This window comes from Pelophylax lessonae, assembly GCF_965119305.1.
Source record: "Pelophylax lessonae genome assembly, chromosome: 4".
Lineage (NCBI taxonomy): Eukaryota > Metazoa > Chordata > Amphibia > Anura > Ranidae > Pelophylax > Pelophylax lessonae.
This window is the reverse complement of record NC_138771.1, coordinates 646,888,081-646,912,776: the sequence shown is the minus strand read 5'-3', so window position 1 is coordinate 646,912,776 and position 24,696 is coordinate 646,888,081. Positions and strand designations below refer to the sequence as shown.

At 42.1% G+C, this 24,696-nt stretch overlaps 1 protein-coding gene across 1 annotated transcript; it reads left to right on the top strand.

The window, feature by feature from the left end:
- Positions 1 to 22,326: 22,326 nt before the first annotated feature.
- Positions 22,327 to 23,121, top strand: LOC309554769 (olfactory receptor 1468-like; the record flags this gene model as incomplete). The annotated part of the gene is made up of 1 exon (XM_082256470.1): positions 22,327 to 23,121. The coding sequence occupies one exon, from the start codon at positions 22,327 to 22,329 to the stop codon at positions 23,119 to 23,121; it is 795 nt and encodes a 264-aa protein (XP_082112596.1).
- Between the last annotated feature and the right edge of the window lie 1,575 nt (positions 23,122 to 24,696).

Below are 24,696 nucleotides of genomic sequence, written 5' to 3'. Positions count from 1 at the left end.
TGAGGTGTATTATTTAGTTCGGCCTTACAAGCTGGGTTCGTGTAGACCCCCGATTCCTTTGTGAAGACTGAAGAAAAGAAATTATTTAACACTTCCGCCTTTTCTCTGTCCTCAGTGGCCATTTTTCCTTCATCATCTTTTATGGGGCCAATGTGTTCTGGCCTCGCTTTCTTACTGTTTATATACTTAAAGAACTTCTTGGGGTTCTTTTTACTCTCCTCCGCTATATGTCTCTCGTGTTCTATTTTAGCCGCCCTGATTTCATCTTTACATTTCTTATTACACTCTTTATAATGCTTAAATGCTGCCACTGACCCCTCAGTCTTGTATTTTTTGAAGGCCTTTTCTTTAGCTCTAATATACATTTTTATGTTGGAGTTTAGCCACCCAGGGTTTAGTTTTGCTCTTTTAAATTTATTTTCCAGTGGAATGCACTGGCCCACCCCCTTGTTAAGTATGCTCTTGAAGCACTCCCATTTTTCCTCCGTGTTCTTTGTTCCCAGGGTTCTATCCCATTTTATATTTTCTAGCAGTGAGCGCAGTTTAGGGAAATTGGCTCTTTTGAAATTCAGCGTCTTAATATTACCCTTGTGTTTCCTATTACTGTAATTAATACTGAAACCAATTGACCTATGGTCACTGTTCCCTAAGTTTTCCCGTATTTCTATATCCGTGAGCAGGTCTGCATTGTTGGTAATCAGTAGGTCAAGTACCGCATTGTTTCTTGTCGGTGCATTCACCATCTGACCCATGAAATTGTCCTGCAAAATATTTAGGAACTGCCTAGCCTTGGCTGAGTGCGCGGTTCCTTCTGCCCAGTCTATATCCGGATAATTAAAGTCCCCCATTATAATGACATTTCCCATCCTTGCTGCCAATCCTATCTGTAACATGAGGTCCGCCTCCCCCTCCTCACTCTGGTTGGGGGGCCTATAGCATACGCCCAATATTACCTTCCCCACCGTGCCTTCCCTTTGAAGCTCTACCCATAGGGATTCTGCCTCGTCCATAGCTCCATTATTAATATCATCCCTCATATTTACCTGTATACTGTTCTTAATATACAGACATACCCCTCCCCCTTTTTTACCCTCTCTATCCCTGCGATAAAGGGAATACCCCTGAATGGTCGCCATCCAATCATGAGAGCTGTCGAACCAAGTCTCAGTTATCCCCACAAAATCTAAGTCCTCCTCAAACATCAGCAGCTCCAGCTCTCCCATCTTGTTGGCCAGGCTTCTGGCATTGGTATACAAGCCTCGTAATTTAGATCGGTTACATTTATCCTCATTTGATGTTTTTAGGCTGCTCTCTTGATTTTTCCCCGTACCCACCCTGGGTTTAGGAGCTCCGAACACCCTACCGCTAATGCCCCCATTTCTGCCCTCTGAATCTTGCTTTCCACTGGCTAATTCTACATCTGTACCCTCCCCCCCATTCCCTAGTTTAAAAGCCCCTCTAACTTTTTGGCCATCCTCGCACCCAGTACGGCTGCACCCACCCCATTTAGGTGCAATCTGTCCCTACCAAAGAGCCGGTGACCGACTGAGAAGTCGGCCCAGTTCTCCAGGAACCCGAAACCCTCCTTACTACACCAGCTCCTCAGCCACTCGTTAACTTCCCTAATCTCCCGCTGCCTCTCTGGTGTGGCTCGAGGTACAGGTAGTATTTCGGAAAATACTACCTTGGAGGTCCTAGTCCTCAACTTAGCGCCTAAGTCCCTGAAATCGTTTAGGACTCTCCGTCTTCCTCTGCCTATGTCATTGGTACCCACGTGTACCATGACAGCTGGGTCTTCCCCAGCCCCACCCAGTAATCTGTCCACCCGATCCGCGATGTGCCGAACCCGAGCGCCCGGCAAACAACAGACTGTTCGGCGCACACGGTCTATGTCACAGATTACACTGTCTGCCCTTCTAATAATTGAGTCCCCTACCACCAGCACCTGTCTTTCCTTTCCCTTTCTCCCGGCCTCACAGGAGGAGTTCTTCCCCTGGCAGCTAGGGGCGTCACTCTGCTCCAGCAATGCTAGTGAGTAGTGAGTGTACAGCTTGTATAACAGTGTAAATTTGCTGTCCCCTCAAAATAACTCATCTCTATTGTAGCAAGATTACATTCTATATAGAGATAGCAGACAAGTTTAGTTTTAGTTTTTTTTACATTTATAAGTTTAGTTTTGAGTTGCCTTCCTTTCTTGGTTAAGGCCCAACACCTGGATTCACCCACCCACGAAGGTTCCCTCCTGGTCTTGGTTTGAACTTTTGCACATGTTGCTGTTATCTTAGGTAAGCTGTATGCTTATGAAATATAGAGGTGCCATTATAGTTATTATATGATAGTGTAAAGTACAATCTATTTATGTTACAAGTATTAATACAACTTTTGCCTTTCACAAAGAATCAGGCTTTGACCTGTGAAACATGTTGAATGTGGAGACCCCATTTTCCATCCCTTTGATTTTTAACCAATGGTTGGAATTATCTATATACATCATGGGTTATATCTCTTTCTGAGAGATGTATAATGTCAACAACTTGTGCAATGGACATTCTTTTTTAACCTTTAATTTGATTTGATGGAATAAAAATGTGCTATTTTTATATACAAAAGTATTTCGTGTGGTACCATTAAAGTCCTAATAGGTTTGCTTGGGGAGAATCTATTACAATGTCTAATGTTGAGTGATGTGGTACCTAAAAATGTGTAAACCTTGTTATTATCATTCCCTTGTATTTTCTTTGCCTCTCTTTCTGATTAATATTGAGGTGGTAAACACCTATGAGGAACACTAGTGATTAATAATAAGGTGGTAAACCTCTATGCCATTGATTAATAGCCAATTTTAAAGATTTCTTTTTTTTGTTACTAAATATCTGTATGTTTATAAAGGCAGAATGCCAGGGAGTTTTTTGGGACTCAATGATGACCAGACTAAAGGAACAAAACAGTAAGAATGATAAGATCAAATTAGATAATAATATTTTTTTCTTTTCCTTTAAAACATTTTTGACAAAAAAAACAAAAAAACAATCAAATTTTGGTATATGCAATATTACGAAAAATATATTGAGGAAAAGCTAAACTCCATTGCACCAGATCCAGATTTTCCCCAATATAAATATTTCCCTATCCCTGAGGAATTTAAAGGGATTGTAAATTCTCAAGGTTTTTCACCTTAATGCATCCTATGCATTAAGGTGAAAAACCTTTGTTACAGCTGCCCCGAGATCCCCCCTTTTTCTTACCTGAGCCCATCCATTCCAGCGATGTGCAGGAGTCAAGGAGCACCAGCTGCTGTTTCTGTCCCTATTGGATAGATTGATCCGAGCAGGAGCGCCAACAAGGCACCCCAGAAGAAGAGGTCCAGGGCTGCTCTGTGCAAAACACTTACACACAGCAGGTAAGTATACCATGTTTGTTATTTTTTTTTTTTTAAATCTGAACCTTTACAACCCCTTTAATAATCCTTGGGAGGAAAATCTGTCCAAATGTTCAGAACACATGACCTCCTTACTAATGGAGGAGTATAAAAAAAGAACTATTACAGTTAGATATGAAAAACAACTTTTAGATACAGAATAGTGAGTTAATGTCCAACAAACTCTTCCAAGAGAAGAACGAAGAATTAAAGATATATTTGGAAAAATATAATGCAAACATAACTGAGGGTAAAGAGAAAACATTTTCAGGTACAGAATGCCCTTTTAGGAAAATAGGTAATGTCGATGGCAAAATCTCAGATGATTATTTTGAAACAGCCCGAGAGATACTAAAAGAAATGAAACCAACGATGAGACTGCTTCTGATGCTTCTTAACATGTTTCTCTTCTTTCCCAACACTATTCACAAGGTGCTGGGTCTTGATCTGTGAGACCAAGTCGTAAGAGACATAAAAGAGGTGAAGGATATAATGCATGTGGTGGTGGTATGTCCAATCAGTCTAAGCAGGATTTGCACTGGGCTGCGGAAAACAAGCTACAAGCTACAACTATCACTGTGCCAGTTCAAAATAATGCTCCCAATCAAAAATTACAACATATCACACCAGTTCAGCATAGTTCACTTAAACAACAACTTAGTCTTTTTACAAATGAATAGTCATTAACAACCAATAATAAATACTATGTAATGTGGTCAGTTAAATTTGCCACTTGATGGGACAGCTACTTCAAAGTCTCAGCATCCCTATTTTTTAGGAAACACTCTAATGGAAAGCACCAAAACAATACAGATTAATCTAGATTAATATTTCACACGCACTTAAGCAGACCGGGCACTTTAGATGTTTTTAATTTGTCTTCAGATTATTACGATGTTACAATTAGGACTAGACTTCTGTCCGGAGACAAATTTTGATGCCTTTGCGGTGGTTCGAAATATCCATGTGTTCACCAGGAAACTCACCCTTGGAGTAATTTTAGCTGGTCCCTCTATAAAAAGCAAGATTTTAAAGCATTAAAGGACTAGTCAAACTATTGGAGCAAAATCAATTTAAGGAAGACATTGATGAGATTGACAAATGGGACCTTCATGGGCTCCTGGCAATAGATGGGGAACCTGCTCTTGATTCTGTCATTTTGCCTCTGAATAAAGAGTTTAAATGGAAATCAAAAACGTTTACCTCCTTGTCAAGTAATGGGAATATCATAGTGTTTGTTCAGCAAACAACAAAAAGATTTCTATGTTGTCACGTGATGAGGGTTCCAAATACAATCGTAGGCCAGCACAGATGAAGGCACTGGAGGGTTTGAAGCGAAGACAAGATTTAGTTATAAAACCATCCAACAATGGGGGGTGACATTGTTGTGATGTTGAAAGACTAATGCACAGCAATATGCCTCCACATTTTAATGAATACTGGTTGGTATAGAAAAGTATCAGATTGATTTTCAGCTAAGGTTCAGAAAGAGTACTAAAAAATAATTGATGATGCCTTAGGAGTAGGAACTATTTCCAAGAGCACTTGGAAATTCCTACAAGCTGAATGGCCACAGGTTCCCACTTTATATGCATTCCCTAAGGTCCATAAAAGTCTGAACCCACCTTCAGGAAAGCCCATCATTTTAGGCTTGGAAAGTCCTACTTAAAATGTGAGAAAAAGTTGAAGACATGCATTTGAGACCACATATAATGAGCATACCCTCCTACACTAAGAATACTATCCATCTGTTGCTAATAATTGAGGACTTGCAGGTCCTTGAGGATGTATGGCTCATCGCCATAAACGTGGAAGCATTGTTCAGTAGCATCTCCCATGAAAACGTCCGATCAAAAGTTCAGTCAATTTTGTAGTAGAGGAAGTGTTGCCTAGGTTATGTGTAAATGTGCATACAACTTAAACTAGCAATATGAACATATACCCGCCTAGATCTGAGAGATCTTATAGAAAAGAGGTGGTTCCATCCGCAATACACATTTATTGATAGGGTTACATAATATATACAAATTACACACCAAACAGTATTTACAACACAATGTAAAGTATACTTCCCCTGGCTTATATGATATTTACAAATTACCCCCAACAACCTTATTTACAATACAATGTACAAGTATAGAGTTAGTTTAAATTCCACTTCAGGTCGGGGCATAGTGAATGCCGTGTTGTCCCCCCACAAAAAGAGGAACATAGCTTGGTAACAAAGCATTATATCCCCCACTCCTTTCTGCACTTTAGCGAATATAAATCTCCCTAATTGGTCACTCTATTCCTAGCAAATGTATATTGGGAACAGCCTGATTGGACGAGTCAAAGAAGGCTGCTGTTTACTACCCATGTGAAATGTGGTCAGGGAAAACAAAAGGCCAACCTTTGAAGTGGAACTAATTACAGTAACACCAACACAACACTCAATACTTTGAATACATTTCCTTCTAACTGAAATACATTTCTAATTACAATATTATTTACAGCTGTTAAAGGAGATTTCACATAAGCCCATTATGTAACAGTCAGCCCCTTGTGTCTAGTGAGAACTAAGGCCACACATAAAATGATGGTTTATGTGTAACCTCCTTTAATATTTAGAGCTTTTATCATTGCTTTCTGAAATAAAAAACTAGTTGAAAGGACTCTGTAAACTTTCCATCTCCACAGTCCACATTCCTGGATCTCTGTATCTGTAGCCCAGTCCATAATAATAATAAGACAAAAAAAATGAGGATCTTAGTTCTCAACCTTCCAATAATAATAGTATGAAAGTCTATGATGTCAATCTGGTCATGTTGCCCTTGGTTCTGGGACCACCTTCCATGGTGATTCCAATTGGATACAGCATATTCAGTAATGGCCTTTGAACCAGCTTTCCTGGCTTTCTGTGATTATACTTTATTAATGTGGACAAAGGTAGGGAAAGAAAAACATGAATACTTCTAAGACATATGCATTCAAATGAATGCTTATCTTGTAATTCTGAGTAGTAAGGACCTTTGTTTAGCATTGCTATTGATTTACTGTGACATAATAATGAGACCCTCTCCCATTGACACGTTTAACAATTTGAATAGTTACCCCCTTTATCCAGGTGCTCTCAGATTTTCATCACCCCTCCTTATTCATTCATTGTCATATGCCTGCAGATAACTCTGCCATGCCTTCTGCTGGTTATAACTATGTGTATAACCCTTCAAGTATCCAGGGGGGATCTTCTTGCCATCGCAACTCATCACCGACTCCTTTTACTGACACTGTGTTCAGTTTTACAAACCGTGATGGGCTAAAACCTTGGCTGGTGCCACACATTTGTGCATGTAGTTCTCTCCTTTGCTACCATGTGAAGCTACTGTAGGAGTCATTCCTTTAACAGGCTGAGGAAGAGGTCATACTTTTAGCGGGCCCAGAACAGAGTAGGCAGTGTCAACCAAGCAGACAAAAAATAACTTGTTTTCAGAATGTGGATAAGTGTGATGTCACCAGTTTCTTGTGGCTTCAGGAATAATCAAACTAAATTACTCTTAAGTACAATTGTACTATACTACACTTGCTATTTTCCAATCACTGTGAGTCTCATAATTCTCAGTAAAGTTATATGATATTCAAGCCATGCTCTTTGAACTTAGTTATGGCACAAAAAAAATAACCCAATGCCCACATATGATGACTGCCACATATTAGGACTGTAGAGAGGACTGTGTTTAACATGTGTAGCAATGTTTCCAGGCCTTGGGCCTGAGGTGGGTCTGCCACTAGCACCGGTAACACTCCCAACACATTTAAGTTGTGAACCCACGTTTGTGAACTGAGACAATGACCATTCCGGCATCTTTGGTTTGTTTTGTTTATTGTATATTGGGGATGGGAGAAGGGAATGAGTGGGATACTCCTCTGGCACTTCTAGGCTTAACTGGGACTTTGTACAAAAAATGCCCACTAGCGCTGTCTTGACGCCAGCTGAATGCCGACCAGCACTTCCTGACGCTTGCAAATACCACTTGACTGTTAGTGCTGGAATCTCGACTTTAACTTGTTTGTTGACAAGATCCAGGACTGTAGAACTCTTGACTCCTGACACTCGATCTAGCTCAAAAGTCACTGAATAGCTCCCTCCAACCCTTCACTGGCTGAGGTAGCTCCTTGTCACTGCTTGTGCTGCTGCAACTCTTAACTCTGTACACTGAACACTGTACACTTAACTCTTCAGGGCCCAACCACAGGTGCCCCTTTACACTTCAAGGTCCTCCTACTAAGTACCCCCTCTAACACTTCAGGGTCCTCTGACTAGGCACCCCCTTTACAGCTAGCTGACTCCTGGATCCCTGGAACCTTCTCTGGAGTGGTCCCCTCTACACTTTGCAGACCCCTAGGGACAGTTCACAGTACTCATGACCTTGGCAGGCTTTCCTGGAACTGGACCCCTCTTCCTCCACTGGTCCTTGGCACACGGGATCCCCTCTGCACCTCAACTCAGCACTCTCATGATTTCCAGGCAGTCACCTGGAACACCCGATCCTTCTGACCAGTGGCGGCCTGTCCATAGGGGGCTCAGGGGCGCCGCCCCCCCCCCCCCAAAAAAAAAGAAGAAGAAAAAAAGATAAAAAAAAAATTGAAAATTTTCAGCCCACTAGGGGCGCTGGACCTAGTGGTGGGTATGGGGGGGGGGGGTTTGACCCCACGTGTGGCAAACAGAGGCGCCAATTGGCGGCCTTCTGGGGGTCATCAGGGCACAGAGCAATGCGCCCCGACACTCCCCACTTTACTGGACTCCTGGCTGTGATTGGTCCAGACTCCAGCCTGGACCAATCGCAGGAGGACATCCCGGGATGGTCCTGTGGTGACGTGAGGCATGGGGGCGGTGCACCACCCCAGCATCACGTCCTTCCCGCCCGCCAGCGCAGAGAGAGGAGAGCCGCGTGAGAAGTCAGACGGACTGCACTGGGATCGTATCAGCCGCCCAAATTCATCTTCGCAGTCTCGCACCGGCTGCAGTCAACTTGTCAGAAGAAGCTGAGCTGACCTGTCCTGTCGCGAGGTGACCACCTGACACCTGACCTGGAGTTACACTCGGACCGTCTGGAGGACCAGAACGTTCGTCTCCGATGGTAAGAGACCGGGTCCGGGAGCGGCGGGAGGTGCATGCATGCACTGTGCCTATCAGGAGAGCTAAGTTGGGCCTTGGCTGTACTGGGCTAGTGGGCTGGAAAGTGGCAATGGATGGAGGATGGTGCTGGCTGGATGGTAGAGTGCTGCGGGAGGTGCATGCATGGCTGCACTGTGCTGTGATAGGGAGAGCTAAGTTGGGCCTTGGTTGTACTGGGCTAGTGGGCTGGCAAGTGGCAATGGATGGAGGATGGTGCTGAATAGTTGTGCCTTGTATATCCCATTCACCTAATGACAAGGGATGGAGCAGGCTTGCCAGCCTGTGTGTGTGTGTGTGTGTGTGTGTGTGTGTGTGTGTGTGTGCCAGTCCCTGTTCCTAGCTGGGTGCAACCCCCTCCAGGGGACTTCTCACCGTGCCAGAGCCTGGAAGGCACCATCCATCCTCACACCAGGCTGGGCTCACACTGGATCATTGAGGATATGCTCAGCCTGGCCACAGGCAACTTACAAACAGGGGAGACTATTAGCATGGGGGAGTTGTACAAATCAATGGGCTTAACTCATTCAAGCCTGCCCTGCTAAAGCTTTACTATTGTCTATAGAGGCTTGGCAGGGTTAGGGGTTAGAATGGTTTCTGGGTTCACTAGAACCAAAGTAGCTGCCTACCATGTTTACCGCGTTTTTTGCCACAAATTTTTCTTTTTGCGCCCCCCCAAAAATTTTGAGCACCAGTCGCCACTGCTTCTGACAGAGACAGCCGTACTCTCCCTCCTGGGACTCTGCTTCCCGCCAAAGAATTGTCATGCGTTCCCTTAAAACTTATACCAACTCCCAGAATCCTCTGTGGAAGAATCTGCCTTCTGAGGTAGATACAGGCCTGAGTGTGTCCCTGGTTGGGTTTCCTCCAGTGCCCGATGAGAACCCTCTCATGGAGCCAGTGGGGAGACTCCCCTCTCAGCAGACACACCTGGGATATATGACAGCCAGCTGAAATCATGGCCCTGCTGTTAGGCAGCCAAGGCCCACTATACTTTTACCTAGCACCTACCTGTAGGGTGCTACACATGTATAAAGAAAATAGTTGCATGTTAATGTTACTGTTATCATAGTTGGTAATAGCTAAATGAAAACAATTATCCAATGTTGGAAGGGAAAAAAAAAAAAACTGTTGGAAATTGGGCTAAACACAAAATGCTATGTGGAAGATTTAATATTAACATTTTTAAATATTTTAAATGTTCTCAATATAATGTCCCTCCATACTCCCCTCTTTTTTTTTATTTCACCATAGCAAAACCAGTAAGTAAAGGTGATAATGGAAAGAAAGAGAATTAGTTAAAAAAAATGAAATATAAAAAAAAAAAAGTACAGATTTAATGCTGCCTCGGCATGTCATTTGCCCTACACCTTTCTCTTTGCATTGTTAAAGAGCATTGAATCTGTATTCAGTTTTAAACACCACAATTCAAACTGCTTCCAAACATTGCAGCTATAGAAAAGACACTCCCTCTCTGATAATGACTAGCATATTCATTGCACTTTTTTTAAAACAAATGTGTAAATCAGGCAGGTAACAAAAAATAATCTACAGAGAGAGGAATATAAACTCTGGTTAATAAAAGGGACAAAAAATATTTTATGATTTAGTTAGGCCTGGCTTCTCCTTAAAATAAACATACAAACCTATGCTTTAAGGTCCTTTGTGATTTTTCCCTCTAAAGTATATTGCCAAGTCTGGGTCATATCTGCCTTATCCACCAATGTTTGTGTGTGTATTTTTCCTAAAATATAAAATTAAGAAACCATTAACCACTTGCCGACTGCTCTCAGTATATTTACTGCGGCAGTCAGTCCCTCACAGGCAGAGCGAGGTAGGTCTACGTCGCTAGCCTGTGAGGCTCTGGGGAGCGAGTGCGCGCCGCCGGAGGCGAGCTCCCGTTCCCGTGCGGTCACGGACCCCCCCCGCGCGTGTGACCGGCGGACTCGATGTCTGCTGGTCACTCGGCGGTCGTCGGGGGAGAGGGAGAAAGTCAGGTGGCTTATGTAAACAAGCCGCCTGTCATTCTCCCTGGTGTAGTAACATTGATCACACGGTTCTACTATGTAGGACCGTTGATCAGTGTTCCTACACTTCAAGCCACAGCCAATCACAGTAAGAATCACGCCACTAGGGACACACACAGCCCCTCCCTCTCAAATAAAGTTAACCCCTTCACTACCAGTGTATTTTTACAGTAACAGTGCATATGTATAGCACTGATTACTGTAGAAATGTCACTGGTAACCCCAAAAGTGTCAAATATGTCAGTCAAGGGTCCGATCTGTCCGCCACAATGTCGCAGTACCGCGAAAAAAATTGCAGATCGCCGCCATTATGCGTTAAAAAAAAACAACAAAAATGGCAAAAATCTTTCCCTTTGTTAGTAAACGCGATAACTTTTGCGCAAACCAATCAAAATACGCTTTTTGCGATTTTTTTTACCAAACATATGTAGCATAAAACAAATTGGCCGAAAATGTTAAAAAATGTTGATTTTTACATTTTTTTGGGGGGGAATTTCATATTAAAAAAATGTGAAAAATATTGTTATTTTTGCAAAATTGACGCTCTTTTTTTGTTTATAGCGCATGATCAAAAAATCGCACAGGTGATCAAATACCATCAAAAGAAAGCTCTGTTTGTGGGAAAAAAAGGACGTCAAATTCGTTTAGGTACAGCGTTGCATGACCGCGCTATTGTCCGTTAAAATCACGCAGTGCCGAATCACAAAATACCCCCTGGTCTTTTAGCAGCAAAATCCTCCGGTGGTAAAGTGGTTAATAACACCTCACTCTTCCTCTCTGAGAGGTTCCTAATGTACTAAACTAGTAGTGGATGCTTGGAACCAACTTCCAGCAGAGGTAATGAGTCAGTCAACAGTAAGTACATTCAAAAATGTAAAGACACACCCAGATACGCGTTAATGTAATCACATTTCTTATTGATGGCCATACAACAATGGTGTTTACACCCCTGAAAAAAACATTTGTTTACATATAGACCATTCATACACATCTGTTACATCACACAGACACACACATTAATTGAGATTGAATCCCATACATTCTGGATAGAGAAAGCGTATGTAATTCCAAATGAATTAATATGTGTTTCTGCAAATGGGGGGGACAACAACAAAGAACACAAAAACAACAAAAACAAAAAAACAAATAAAAACAATGGAGCAAGAGTAAACTTCTGTCCTATGCAATATTTGTATCCTATATCTTTAAATATGTATGCCAGTCTTCTGATCCTTTGGGGAAGATAAAAACCTGTATTAATAATTACCATATTTGAATACCTAGCCTAATATACATTAAATTTATATATTATTTTCCTCATAGAGGGAGTATGAATTTGCCTTCATCCCTAAATTCTTATGACTACCTAGGACCCTCTCTTGTTCGGGACTATAATGGCAAGTATATTAAGTGTAATTAAATTGTATGGTACAATTGAAACCAAGGTGCTATATTCTTAAAAAGTCTTTACAAATTTTATTTTACAAAAATACAATAAAATCTTCCATTTTACAAAATTACAAGAAAAGTTACATCACATCAAACCATTCTTGTTTAGGACACATATATAGTTGCCTGCGGTGCGTGCAAAATTGAGACCAGTGGTAAGATTTCCAAACATCCACATTTCCAAATTTAACTCCTTTGAAGTCTTTGGGACTCGAACATCAAAAATCAAAAGTCCTCATTTTAAAGACTTAAATGCAAGTTATTGCCCAACTAAAGTGTAGGCGGTTTCTGGGTACTGACCTGGGGAACAAGTACCAATGCAAACATTTATTGTCAATCGTTTTTAAAGGAGCAGTGATTTACTGATTTTAATGATGCTTAAAATGAAACTATAAAAATGAAAAATTCCTTTAAATATCTTACCTGGGGGCGTGGCTTCTGCATGGCGGCGAGCAGACGTGCCTAGACTGAGCTCCGGCGGCATCTCGTGATCTAACCCCTGGCAATGCCATCTAAAGCTCCCAACCTACGCTCCATGTCGGGCAAACGTTCCAGCAAAGGATCGGCACCTAAACTACCCGGTTCTGGGACCATCAAATGTTTCCTGTCCACGGGCAGCTCGGGCTCGTGCACACGCCGAGACAGGGCCGAAGCCTCGGTGTCAGGTAAAATGTCATCAGCCCACTCTGCATCTCCACGGGACCGCTCCCCGGCATCCTCCTTCTTCTCTGACATATTGGAGGTCCCCTGCTCCATCAGACATGTCTTCACTGTTGCATGGCCTAAAGCAGGAAATCGGGGGCATGTTCCGAAACTTGGAGAAATCGCTCAAAAAGGAGATTACCGCAGTTCGGTCAGATATGTCCCATATACTCACCAGAGTCGAGGACACAGAACGCAGACAAGACACCCAGGAGGACTCCATCCGTGAACTGCAGGACAAGGTCACGCAGTTAGCAGTCGCACTACGTGCGGCCCTATACAAAATGGACGACCTCGAGAACCGCAATCAGCGGAATAATCTTTGCATCCGCGGCCTTCCGGAGGCCACCAGGGATGATGACTTTGAAGCGTCAGTGAGAGGTATCTTTAATTCTATTTTGGGGAAAGCACCCACAGACCCACTGCGCTTTGACCGTACTCAAAAGGTGCTGAGGCCTCATAATCTATCCTCTGATCTACCCAGGGACGTCATCTGTCGTCTACATTGCTTTGAGGACAAAAACACCATCATGTCTAAGCTGCGAGGCACGCAGACTATAGATTTTGACAGCGCTTCCCTCAGCATCTTCCCGGATTTATCCAAGGAGACTTTGGAATGCCGCCGAGCACTGAAACCATTATTGGAACAACTCAGAGCAAACGGCTTCACCTACCTTTGGGGTTTTCCAGCATGCCTCATTGCCACTAAAAATGGCCATTCCTCTACACTACGCTTCCCAGAAGACCTTCCCACTTTTCTGCAGGATGTGGGCCTCCCTCCCCTGGACCTCCCAGGATGGAGTGATTGTATCCCCATCTTTTCTATTAAACCTGAGGTCTCCTGGCGCAAAACACCTTCCAAAAGGCAGTGCACATCTGCACCATCCTCTGCTCGGAAATCAGGGATAACTCCCTTGTGAGGTACTCTCTTTGCCTGTCTGCAGGCCTAAATTTTGCTCCCTTTCTCCTGAATGGGGTCTCCTCATCTCAACGTCCTTCAGTGCAGTTTCTTTTGGGGCTCCATGCTTCCTGATTACAGTTTATAGTTTATTCTGTTATCTTATTGTTTGTTCTGCCATTTCAAGGGTTTGTTTTCTTTTTTTTTCTTTTTTCTGCCCGCTGGATTTTAGGTTGACTATTTTCCCCTTTGCCAGAAGGAGGCATTTTCATAATGTTGTATTGCTGTATTATTTACATGTATTGCATGTTGCCTTGCTTTGCCGGGATGCCGCCGCTGGCTCCCTTCTGGACGGTCTTTCAGGATGATGTTCCATCCGCTTGCCGTGCTACCCCTTCTCCTTTTGGGGGTGCAGGCCTCTGGGGCCGGGGCTCCGTTCTACGGGGGCTCTGCCCTTGTGCGTTGCCCTGTCCTTGGGGTTCTTCATCCCCCTAGGGACCACCGCAGTTCGCTGCGTGACAATGCAGATTGTCCCATTGGACTTTTCCCATGTGCCTTCTTTATGTCTCTTTTCTTCTCCCCCTCCTCTCCCTTCCCTCTTTCCTTCCTTCTTCTCTTCCCTCCCTTTTCTCTCCCTCCCTCCCACTTGTAGGCCCGGGTGTTACAATTATAGAAGAGGTGCTCTTTCTGATGCTCTATGGCGACCATAAAAGTATTGTCCTATAATGTCAGGGGCTTAAACACACCTTATAAGAGACACCAGGTTTACAGGGAACTGCAGCGTGAGTCTTGCTCTGTTGCGTTTCTGCAAGAAACTTATCTCACACATACTACCAATGTCAAATTATTCTCCCCGCACTACCCCACCTGGTTCTACAGTTTGTCTCCTTCTAACAAGACTAAAGGGGTTGCTATCGGGTTTCGTAAGTACACTCCTTTTCAACTTGATAAAATGGTTGCTGATATCAATGGGTGGTTTCTTTTCCTGAGGGGATCACTGGGTAACAATCGCTGTACATTTGCTAATATTTATGCACCGAACCAGGCTCAATCCACCTTTTTGCTTCAAACGCTCGCTGAACTGGCGGAATTTGCGGAAGGCCTACTTATTGTGGCCGGTGACATTAACATGGTCCAGGACCCTGTTTTTGACACCTCTAGGGGCCACTCCAATATCCCATTTAAACAGATAGCTAGGGTTAAAAAACATCTTAGTTGATGTCTGGCGTTTACTTAACCCCAAGACTTCTGACTTCTCCCATTTCTCCAAAACCCACGGTTGCTATTCTAGGATCTAGGACAATATTTTTACTGACCATTTTCATTTACCCTTTTTGAAGTCTGCCGCCATTGGCTGTGCGACTATTTCGGACCACGCTCCTGTCACGGCTACTGTTCTCCTTCCCTCTCTCCCGACACGCTCTGCCAACTGGAAGCTAAATGACTCTCTTCTCACGAATCCCGCGGATGTGGCTTTCTTGTCTACCGCGATTACTCAATATTTCCAGGACAATGCCTCTGAGGATACTTTCCCCTCTTTGTTGTGGGAAGCTCATAAGGCTACTATGCGTGGCAAGTTAATAGAACTTGGGGCTAGGCGGAAGAGAGAGCAGGGGCAATTGATTGCGGAGCAACTGGCCCGGGTGACAGATTTGGAGAGGTCCCATAGATTGTCCCTTCATTTATCCCCCCTACAGGCTCTAACGGAGGCTAGAGAGTCTTTACGTTCCTTGCTGGATAAGGCTACTAAGCGTAAATTTCATTACATTTCTCACAAACATTACGAGTGGGGCGATAAGCCTGGTGCGATGCTTGCTAGATCTCTGCGGGCACAAAAGTCGGCGGCCTTCATTCAGAAAGTGAAATCCTCTAATGGGTCCATGGTACACTCCTCTCCTGATATAGCTAGGGCTTTTAGAGATTTCTATAACAACCTCTACCATGTGGAGGGTGACCTTAGCCACCTGCCACTTACCGAGAAACGCAAGCGCATTTGGGCCTAATCTCAAACAAGCTAATCACCCACGTCTTTCTAAACGTTCCCTGAAGAAATTGGAGGACGACTTCTCTGTTGAGGAATTTCAATTGGCACTGAAAACCACTCCAATAGGTATAGCCCCCGGCCCCGATGGATACTCGTGGCATATTTAAAAAAATTTTGGGACATCCTACTCCCATACCTGACCTCCTATGCTAATTCCATCTCTAAATCTTCCGGTTTTCGCGCAGAATCATTGTCAGCTCATATATCGGTTTTACCCAAACCAGGAAGGACCCCTCGGATTGCGCCAGTTACCGCCCGATTTCCCTCTTAAGCGTTGATCTCAAATTATACTCTAAGGTTTTAGCTAATAGACTCTTGCCCTTGATTCCCTTATGGATCTCTACTGACCAGACAGGCTTCATCCCAGGGAGGGAGGCTCGTGATAATTCTCTGCGGGCCCTCTCTCTGATCCACTGCGTATGTTCGAGATCCCAGCCCACCCTGTTCCTCTCAACTGATGCTGAAAAAGCATTTGACAGGGTGGACTGGGATTATCTGTTAACTACGTTTACAATTCTTTGGCCTTGGGCCAAGATCCTTGCACCATATAGCGGCCCTCTATGCCCATCCTACTGCGCAAGTACGCGTTAATGGCATCTTAAGCTCCCCCTTTACCCTCCATAATGGCACACGGCAGGGGTGCCTGCTGTCACCCCTGCTGTTTGCCATATCGTTGGAACCCTTTTTAGCTACTGTCAGGCACTCCAATAACATCCACGGTGTTAAAGTAGGCAGCAAGATGCATTAATATGCCGCATACGCGGATGACATCCTTTTTTTTATTCAACAACCACGCATTTCTCTGCCAGTCCTAATGCGAGCTTTTACAGATTTTCGCCAGCTTTCCAATTTTAAGATAAACCTGACTAAGTCTGAAATACTGAACATCAATTTCCCCCGTACAGTGGTAGCCTCCCTCGCCCCGCATTTTCCCTTTAGATGGTGTCCGGTTAAATTAAAATACTTAGGGATCTATTTGACAACCCGACTGAATTCCCTATTTCAACATAATTATCTGCCTCTCCTGAATACTATTAAAACTGAAGGAAAGGAAATGGTCCTCCCTACGTCACTCGTGGCTGGGACGGACCAACGTGGTTAAGATGAACATACTTCCCCGCATCTTATTCATACTGCAAATGTTACCGGTGGGTGTTCCTATTGGTCTTTTCACGACTCTGCAATCTCTGATTTCATGCTACATTTGGCAGGGCAGGCGCCCCAGGGTCGCTAGGATTACACTTTTTCGTCCGAAGTGTTCTGGGGGGCTTGCACTCCCTAGCATAAGGGATTACTTTTGGGCGATCTCACTTACTCGAGTGTCCGACTGGAAGTACTACTCTGATTCTAAATTGTGGGTTCAACTAGAATATGATTTATGTGATGCAGATCTGTCAGCTGCTCCCTGAATTCCTGCGAGGGTCAGAGCCCTTTTTCCAACTTCCTCCCCCCTCTACTTCTCCACTTTGTCGGTTTGGGACTCCCTTCACAAAAAGTTCTCATGGCCTTACAATTCTCCTCTCATGCCTCTATTGAACCACAACTACTTCGATCCCGGCTCCATGGATGTTGGTTTTAAACGTTGGTCCCCTAAGACCCCCCTTCTGCTTCATCATGTGCTACAATATAATACCGTGAAACCCTTACGCCACATACTGGGTTCCAGACCCACTACCATTATGGACCACTGGCGATATAGGCAACTTTGTGCTTTCCTGAACTCTCTACCCTGTCCGTTACGGGATTCCACGGACCTCAATCCTATTGAGGCCATACTATACCCTAAGGATCCTCCTCTTCACTCCACGTCGCAATTTTATAAAGCACTTATTTCCCTGCAAGATCAAGCCTACCCGGACTTTATTCGCAAATGGGAATTGGACATAGGTACCCAGATTTCTGATGCTCAGAAAGATAAGATCTTGGCCTTGGCACATGTCTCCTCTGTCTCCACCAGAGTGGCTGAATCCAATTATAAGCTTCTTTCCAGGTGGTATTACATGCTACGGAAACTGCATATTATGTCTCTAGCCATCTCCCCGTTGTGTTGGAGGAGATGCGGAGACAAAGCTTCTCACGCACACATATGGTGGCACTGCTCAGAAATACGGCCGTTCTGGTTGGAGATTCTTCGTCTTATCCAAGTGATCACAGAGGACTCCATCCCACTGGACCCATGGATTGTTCTCCTTCATGGCACCACTAAGCCTTTATCTAAATACAAACGCTCAGTGATACCCCACATGCTCAACGCTGCTAAGGCCCTGGTACCTGTCTACTGGGGCACCTCTACCATACCCACGCTACGGCAATGGCTACGAAGGGTAGATGAGATATGCCAATTTGAAGAACTTACTTTTATCATGCGAGGAAAAGTGGAGAGATTCAGTTCCATTTGGCTCCCTTGGTCGTCTTACAAGACTACTTCGTCCTATATTACCTTGCTTGCAGCTGACACCTCTGAGGGTTGAGTATACTCTGTTGTTGGTCTTTGTTCTTTGTGAAACTTCTTTGTATCTACCATATTGCATGTGCATCACCCTTGGCCTACTCCCTCCCTTCCCCTCCCCTCACCCCACCCTACTTCCCTTTTTCTTTCCTTCTACGTTTCCCCTCTCTCCCGTCTGCTTCCCCTCATCCTTTCTTTTACTTCTCAACTCCCTCTTTGTTTTCTCTGACATTGACTGTTCTCTGCTAAGTACATTACTCTTGTCATATGCTACTTATGGTTGGCGTTTGAATCTTTATACAATGTCTTACATGCTTAGTGATGCTACTGTGTCATTCCATTGTTTGTTGGAATTTGCTGTGTCGGATTGTGTTGTCTTTGTTTCTTGAAAATTTTTTAATAAAGAGAAATTAAACAAAAAAATATCTTGCCTGGGGGGTCCCCTGAATGTGCCTGTAAAGTAGCGCATCTCTCCAATGTATGTAGCCTGCTGCAGCAATACTGACATTTCCAAAGGAAAAAATGTCATATACAAATATACATACAAAATTTGAAATCGCATGAACTTGTCATACAGGTGCAGAAAAATTGGGCCTTTGGTGTTGGTGGTGCCTGAACACTGTAACCCTTCACAGTTACTCTTGCTGGGCACAGGAACTGGACCTGCTGGTAAAAATTCCATACAAATTTGAAATCGCATGTACTTGACATACAGGTGCAGAAAAATTGGGCCTTGGGTGTTGGTGGTGCTCAAAAACCGCAACCCCTCACAGTTACTCTTGCTGGCCGTAGTAACGGGCCCTGCTGGTAATAATGCCATACAAATTTGAAATCGCATGAACTTGTCATACAGGTGAAGAAAAATTGCATCTTGGTTGTTGGTGGTGCCTGTAACACCACAACCTCTCACAGTTACTCTTGCTGGGGGCAGGAATGAGCCCTGCTGGTAAAAATTCCATACGAATTTGAAATCACATGAACTTGTCATACAGGTGCAGAAAGATTGGGCCTTGGTTGTTGGTGGTGCCTGAACATCGCAACCCCTAAACCAAAACATTCTTGGAGGCTAGCAGAATCAAGATTGAGGAATAGGATAGGCAGCATATTCAGTCTCCAAGGGATGGCAGACCCCTAGCAAATTAAATCAGTTACATCAGCATCAGGGGCTTGATAGCTGCTGTTGATCCAGGACTAATTCATTTTGATAAAAGTCAGCTGGTCAACAAAGTCGGGGATAGACGCACTCTTTTGTCCATCACAAAACCTCCAGCAGCACTGAATGTCCGTTCGGAAAACACGCTGGAAGCAGGACAGGCCAGTAGCTCCATTGCATATTAAGCTAGTTCAGGCCAGCGGTCCATCCTCAAGACCCTTTTGGCTCCTCTGTAAACAGTGGAGCAGTGCTTGATTAGTTTTGGCTGCTCTTGGTCTCACAAGCTGCAGGCTCAACTATTTCTCTCTGCTTTCTAGTAAGTTGTAGAATGTAGTGGGTTGCTAAAGGTAGACCCTGGGTCTAAATATGTAGGAGGTCTCAGCCAATTCCTGGGGGGGGGAGTGCCCAGTAAATTGCTAAGAAGCAGATAAACAGTCTGAGGCATGGAGCAGGAGGGTCTTGTCCTGAGGGAGAAGATCAAAGCCTGGGAGGAGTGCTGCCCTTCTGGGCAAGTCAGCTGAAGCCTGCAGAGAGAATTCACCAAGGTCCCAGCTAAGTAGAGCTGGGGGGGGGGCTATTTTCCTGGAAGCAGTTCAGAGTAAGGAAAAGAGGGTGCACTGACAATCCAGCCTGGACAATGTATTGGCACTATTGGACAGGAGGTATCCAAGTATCTGGAGACAAAGTGAGTAGAGGCCTGGAAGTGGGAACCAAGTGAATGTTTGTTGTTAACCCCCCTTGTGTGACTGTGTCAGTGCTGCTAAATACTTAACCTGGTGGAAGTCATAGAATTGCTTGTGTCTCTAGTCTCTGCAAAGAGGGGGCTGCCGCCCTGAAGGGAGTGGATAGAATAGAAAGAGTTCTCCAAACATCTGTGCACTAAATTCTAGAGTATTCTGAAGCCCTCCTGCATCCCAACCAGGTTTACCAAACAATAAAGTCTGAGAAGGCATCTGCCACCTGGTTTTTGTGGGCGAGTTTGTACAGGTTTAGTATGCCTTGTTGCCTGGGGACCAAGAAGGGAGTAGAACCTGGAACAAAAAAGCAGGAGCAGTCAAAGGGTCTGCAATACACGTATCCTTTTCTGAAGATTGCATGCCGGTTACATAATGTAATTGGTCTTTTTTCTCTTCATTTCATCTCCAGCCCAGGTGACCCACCTCTGATGGAGAGAGTGATGCTGATGTGAGCACTGTATGTGCTTAAATACGCAGTAAGTAAAGGGCAATGTAGTGACACCCCTTAGAGGGTGTGTCCATGATAACTATTCATGACAACAATTAATTCAAAGAATATCCTTAGTCTTCTGGGTTGAATGACACTGGGTAGCAAAAAAAATAAAAAAAAATACTGTGGGGGGATTGTTCCAGACTGAAGGTATTTTTTGCAGCCTGCTCAAAAAAATAAATAAATACTGGCAGTTATTCTTTGAATCAATTAGATCACCAAAAAAAACTGAGAACTGGCCCAACAAACAGAGGTAAGCACTGGAAGGTTTCACTTAAAGTGTTAAAATGATGTCTATAAACAAATATTTACTACAGTATTTCATTAAAAAAAATACATTGGTAACAACATGTTAATTTTTAATTCGAGGTCACAAACATAACCCTAAGAGATTTTAATATTCTCAATAGAATCTTTAAACTGCAATAAAAATATATAAATGGTTGCATAAAAAGATGTTTCCTTTTTAAACAGCTTGACTTATCAAGCGATACACATTACTCTTACAATAGATTTATACAATACCTATTATTTTCTCTCTCACACTGTTTCTACTTGTTTCCATTTATGACCTCATTTATGTTTCCTTTTCTAAATGTTAAATAGAAATAATGGTAAAATTAACTCTTATAAAGGCAATTCATGTGATAACAAACATTAACTATATTTGCAATTTGGACATGATGATTTGTTATATTGTTAAAAAAAAAAAAATAACCACCTATGTATTTCCACCAGAGATTATTAGTGAATAGAGTATTTTTTTTATTTTATTAAAAAAAAAAAAAAAAAAAATCATTATTTAGCTCTAATGTTCCTTTTGATGAAAAGAATAATTATGAGGAATATTAAATTCTTTAGCTTAGTGCATTAAGCTTAGAATAATTTTCCACTTCTGTCATGGCATTAAAGTGTATGCAATCCCGGGCACTAAACTTACACAAATAACTCCCTTTTTACTTTGTAAATGTAGCTGTAAGTGTAGTTTACATATTACAGTATTACATATTGCAGTATTACATATTACAGTATTACATATTGCAGTATTACATATTACAGTATTACATATTACAGTATTACATATTGCAGTATTACATATTGCAGTATTACATATTACAGTATTACATATTACAGTATTACATATTGCAGTATTACATATTACAGTATTACATATTGCAGTATTACATATTACAGTATTAAATATTACAGTAGTAGTAAATGTAGTAAATTTACATTTACTTTGTAAATGTAGTAAATATCACGTATGTATGTGAATTGTTGTATTTTCTCAAAGTTTTCAGATTAAATCTGTAAAATGTCTTAAACATAGTATTTCAAATTCCTCTCCTAAATCTGCATGCCATTTTTTTTTTATTTGATTAAAAAGAACTGGGCTGATTTACTAAAAGTGTATAAACTGTCCACTTAGCAAAGGAAATATCCACTGAGCTCAGTAAATAGCACAAATCTGTGTTTACTTCAAGCAACCACCTATGTGCAATTCATTTTTATTTTTAACATTTTCTTTGAAAGTGGTTGGGTATTTACAGTAAAAAACAGGTTTGCATTTACTATGATTCATTTTGCAAAGTGAACATACAGTTATTTTTTTTTGTTTCCTGCTAAAATAAATAAATGTTATATTATTTACTTGTTTTCTTATGTCACACAGATGACTCATAAAGGTAATGTTACCACATTGTTTTTTTTGGGATTCAATAGCATGGCTGTATATAATCTGCTGCTCTTCACCTTCATCCTTATTATATACATTGTGACAATATGTGGAAACGTTTTGATCATCATGCTGGTATATTACAGCAAGACTCTTCATTCTCCCATGTACTTCTTCCTCTCCCAACTCTCCATATCCGACATCATACTGACCACAGATATTGCTCCTAACTTGTTAAATATTGTCCTACATGAGCGGACCTCCATATCCTTTTCTGGTTGCATATTCCAGTTTTGTATTTATTCTTCGGTGGAAGCATTTGAATGTTACCTTCTGACAGTGATGTCCTATGACCGATATCTAGCCATCTGCTCTCCTCTGCATTATATCTCCATTATGAAACCAACACTTTGCATTCAAATAGTTCTTGCATCCTGGCTATTGAGTTGTTTGGTGGTATTCATTTTTACACTTGGCATAAGTCAACTAGAATTCTGTGGACCAAATGTTATTGACTATTTCTATTGTGATTTAAATCCTCTTCTGGAACTTTCTTGTTCCGATATATCCAAAGTTCAAATGGAATCCACCGTGTTCTGCTTACCTGTGATAGTATTACCCTTCCTTCTGATAGCAGTTTCATACACGTATATTGTTGTAACTCTGTTAAAGATATCCTCCTTTTCAGGAAGAATGAAATCCTTTTCCACTTGTAGCTCCCATCTCACTGTTGTGTTTATATTTTATGGAACCCTAATTGCCACATATATGATTCCAAAGGAAGGACAATCACGAACCACCAGAAAGATGATGTCGTTGTTATACACTGTTTTTACCCCCTTTGTAAATCCTTTCATATACAGCTTGAGGAATAAAGATATTAAAGAAATTGTAAACAAGGTTGTATATAACCAAAAGCCATAACAAATAAAATCAGCCAAACGGCGCCAAATTAAAAAAACTGTCAGTATTTGAAAATGCTGATCTAGGCATTTTGAATACTTTGCAGTGCAGTGGAGGGGTCTGGTGTCTTTTAGACCCCCCGATCCCTCCATAAAGAGTACCTGTCACTGCCTATTACTGTCTCAAGGGACGTTTACATTCCTTGCGACAGCAATAAAAGTGATCCGATTTTTATTACTTTTTAAAAGCAGTGCTGAAAAGAAATAAAAATTAAATAAAATAAATAGGAAAACAAATACGTTTTTTAAAGCGCCCCCGCCGCTGTGAGCTCACGCATGAAAGAAAACGCATACATAATCACGCCCAAAAATGAAAACGGTGTTCAAACCACACATGTGAGTTATTGCCACGATCGCCAGAGCAAGAGCAATAATTCTAGCAAAAGACCTCCTCTGTAACTCTAAACTGGTAACCATTAAAAATGTTTAAAGCGATGCTTATGGAGATTTTTACGTACTATAGTTTGTCGCCATTCCACGAGTGTGTGCAATTTTAAACCGTAACATGTTAGGTATCTATTTACTCAGTGTGACATCATCTTTCACAATATATAAAAAAAATTGGGCTAACTTTACTGTTTAGTTTTTTTTTTAAATACGTGAAATTTATTTTTTCCGAAACAAACGCGTTTGAAAGACCGCTGCGCAAATACCGCGGGAAAATAGATATTGCAATGACCGCCATTTTATTCTCCAGAGTCTTTGGTTAAAAAAAAAAAATATATATATATATATATATATATATATATATATATATATGTGTATATGAATATATATATATATATATATATATATATATATATATATATATATATATATATATATATATATATATATATATATACTGTTTGGGGGGTTATACATAATTTTCCAGCAAACAAATACTGATTTTAACTTGTAAACAACATGTGTCAGAAATAGGCCTGGTCCTTAAATGGTTAACCTTTGTTTATCGCCTGAGGCCAGTCACTTCACTGGGTATATGGAAAAGTTTACAACTACTTTAAGGTGATTTTAATACACAACATATTTATTTAAACTCATATAGAACCTGAGATATGACTTCTACCATAAAGCAGCAGCAACAATTCATTTTTTATTCATTTCAGTATTTTTTATTTAAAGGTATGCAGATGTACAGAAAATGTAGCACTAACCTCATGGTAAAAAGTCATGACATACAAGAAGCCAAAATACATTTCTTTTTTAAAAAGTGAATTACCATTCAGAGAATTTGTGCCCTAAATTCCTTTCCTATTTTAGGATGGTTGGGAATTTTTAAAACTGAGGGCTGCATTAAAGAGATTGTAAAGGTAGAAAAAAAAAAACCTTCTGAGTGCAGCATCCCCCCTCAGCCTCTTTAATACTTACCTGAGCCCCCTCTATATCCAGCGATGTTGCAGTCTCAGCTGCCCTAGACTCCTCTTCTCATTGGCTGAGACAGCAGCGTAAGTCCTGCTGCTGTCAATCAAAGAGAGTCAGCCAATCAGCTGCTGTCAAAAGGCTCTGTGTCTGAATGGACACAGGGAGCTGTTAC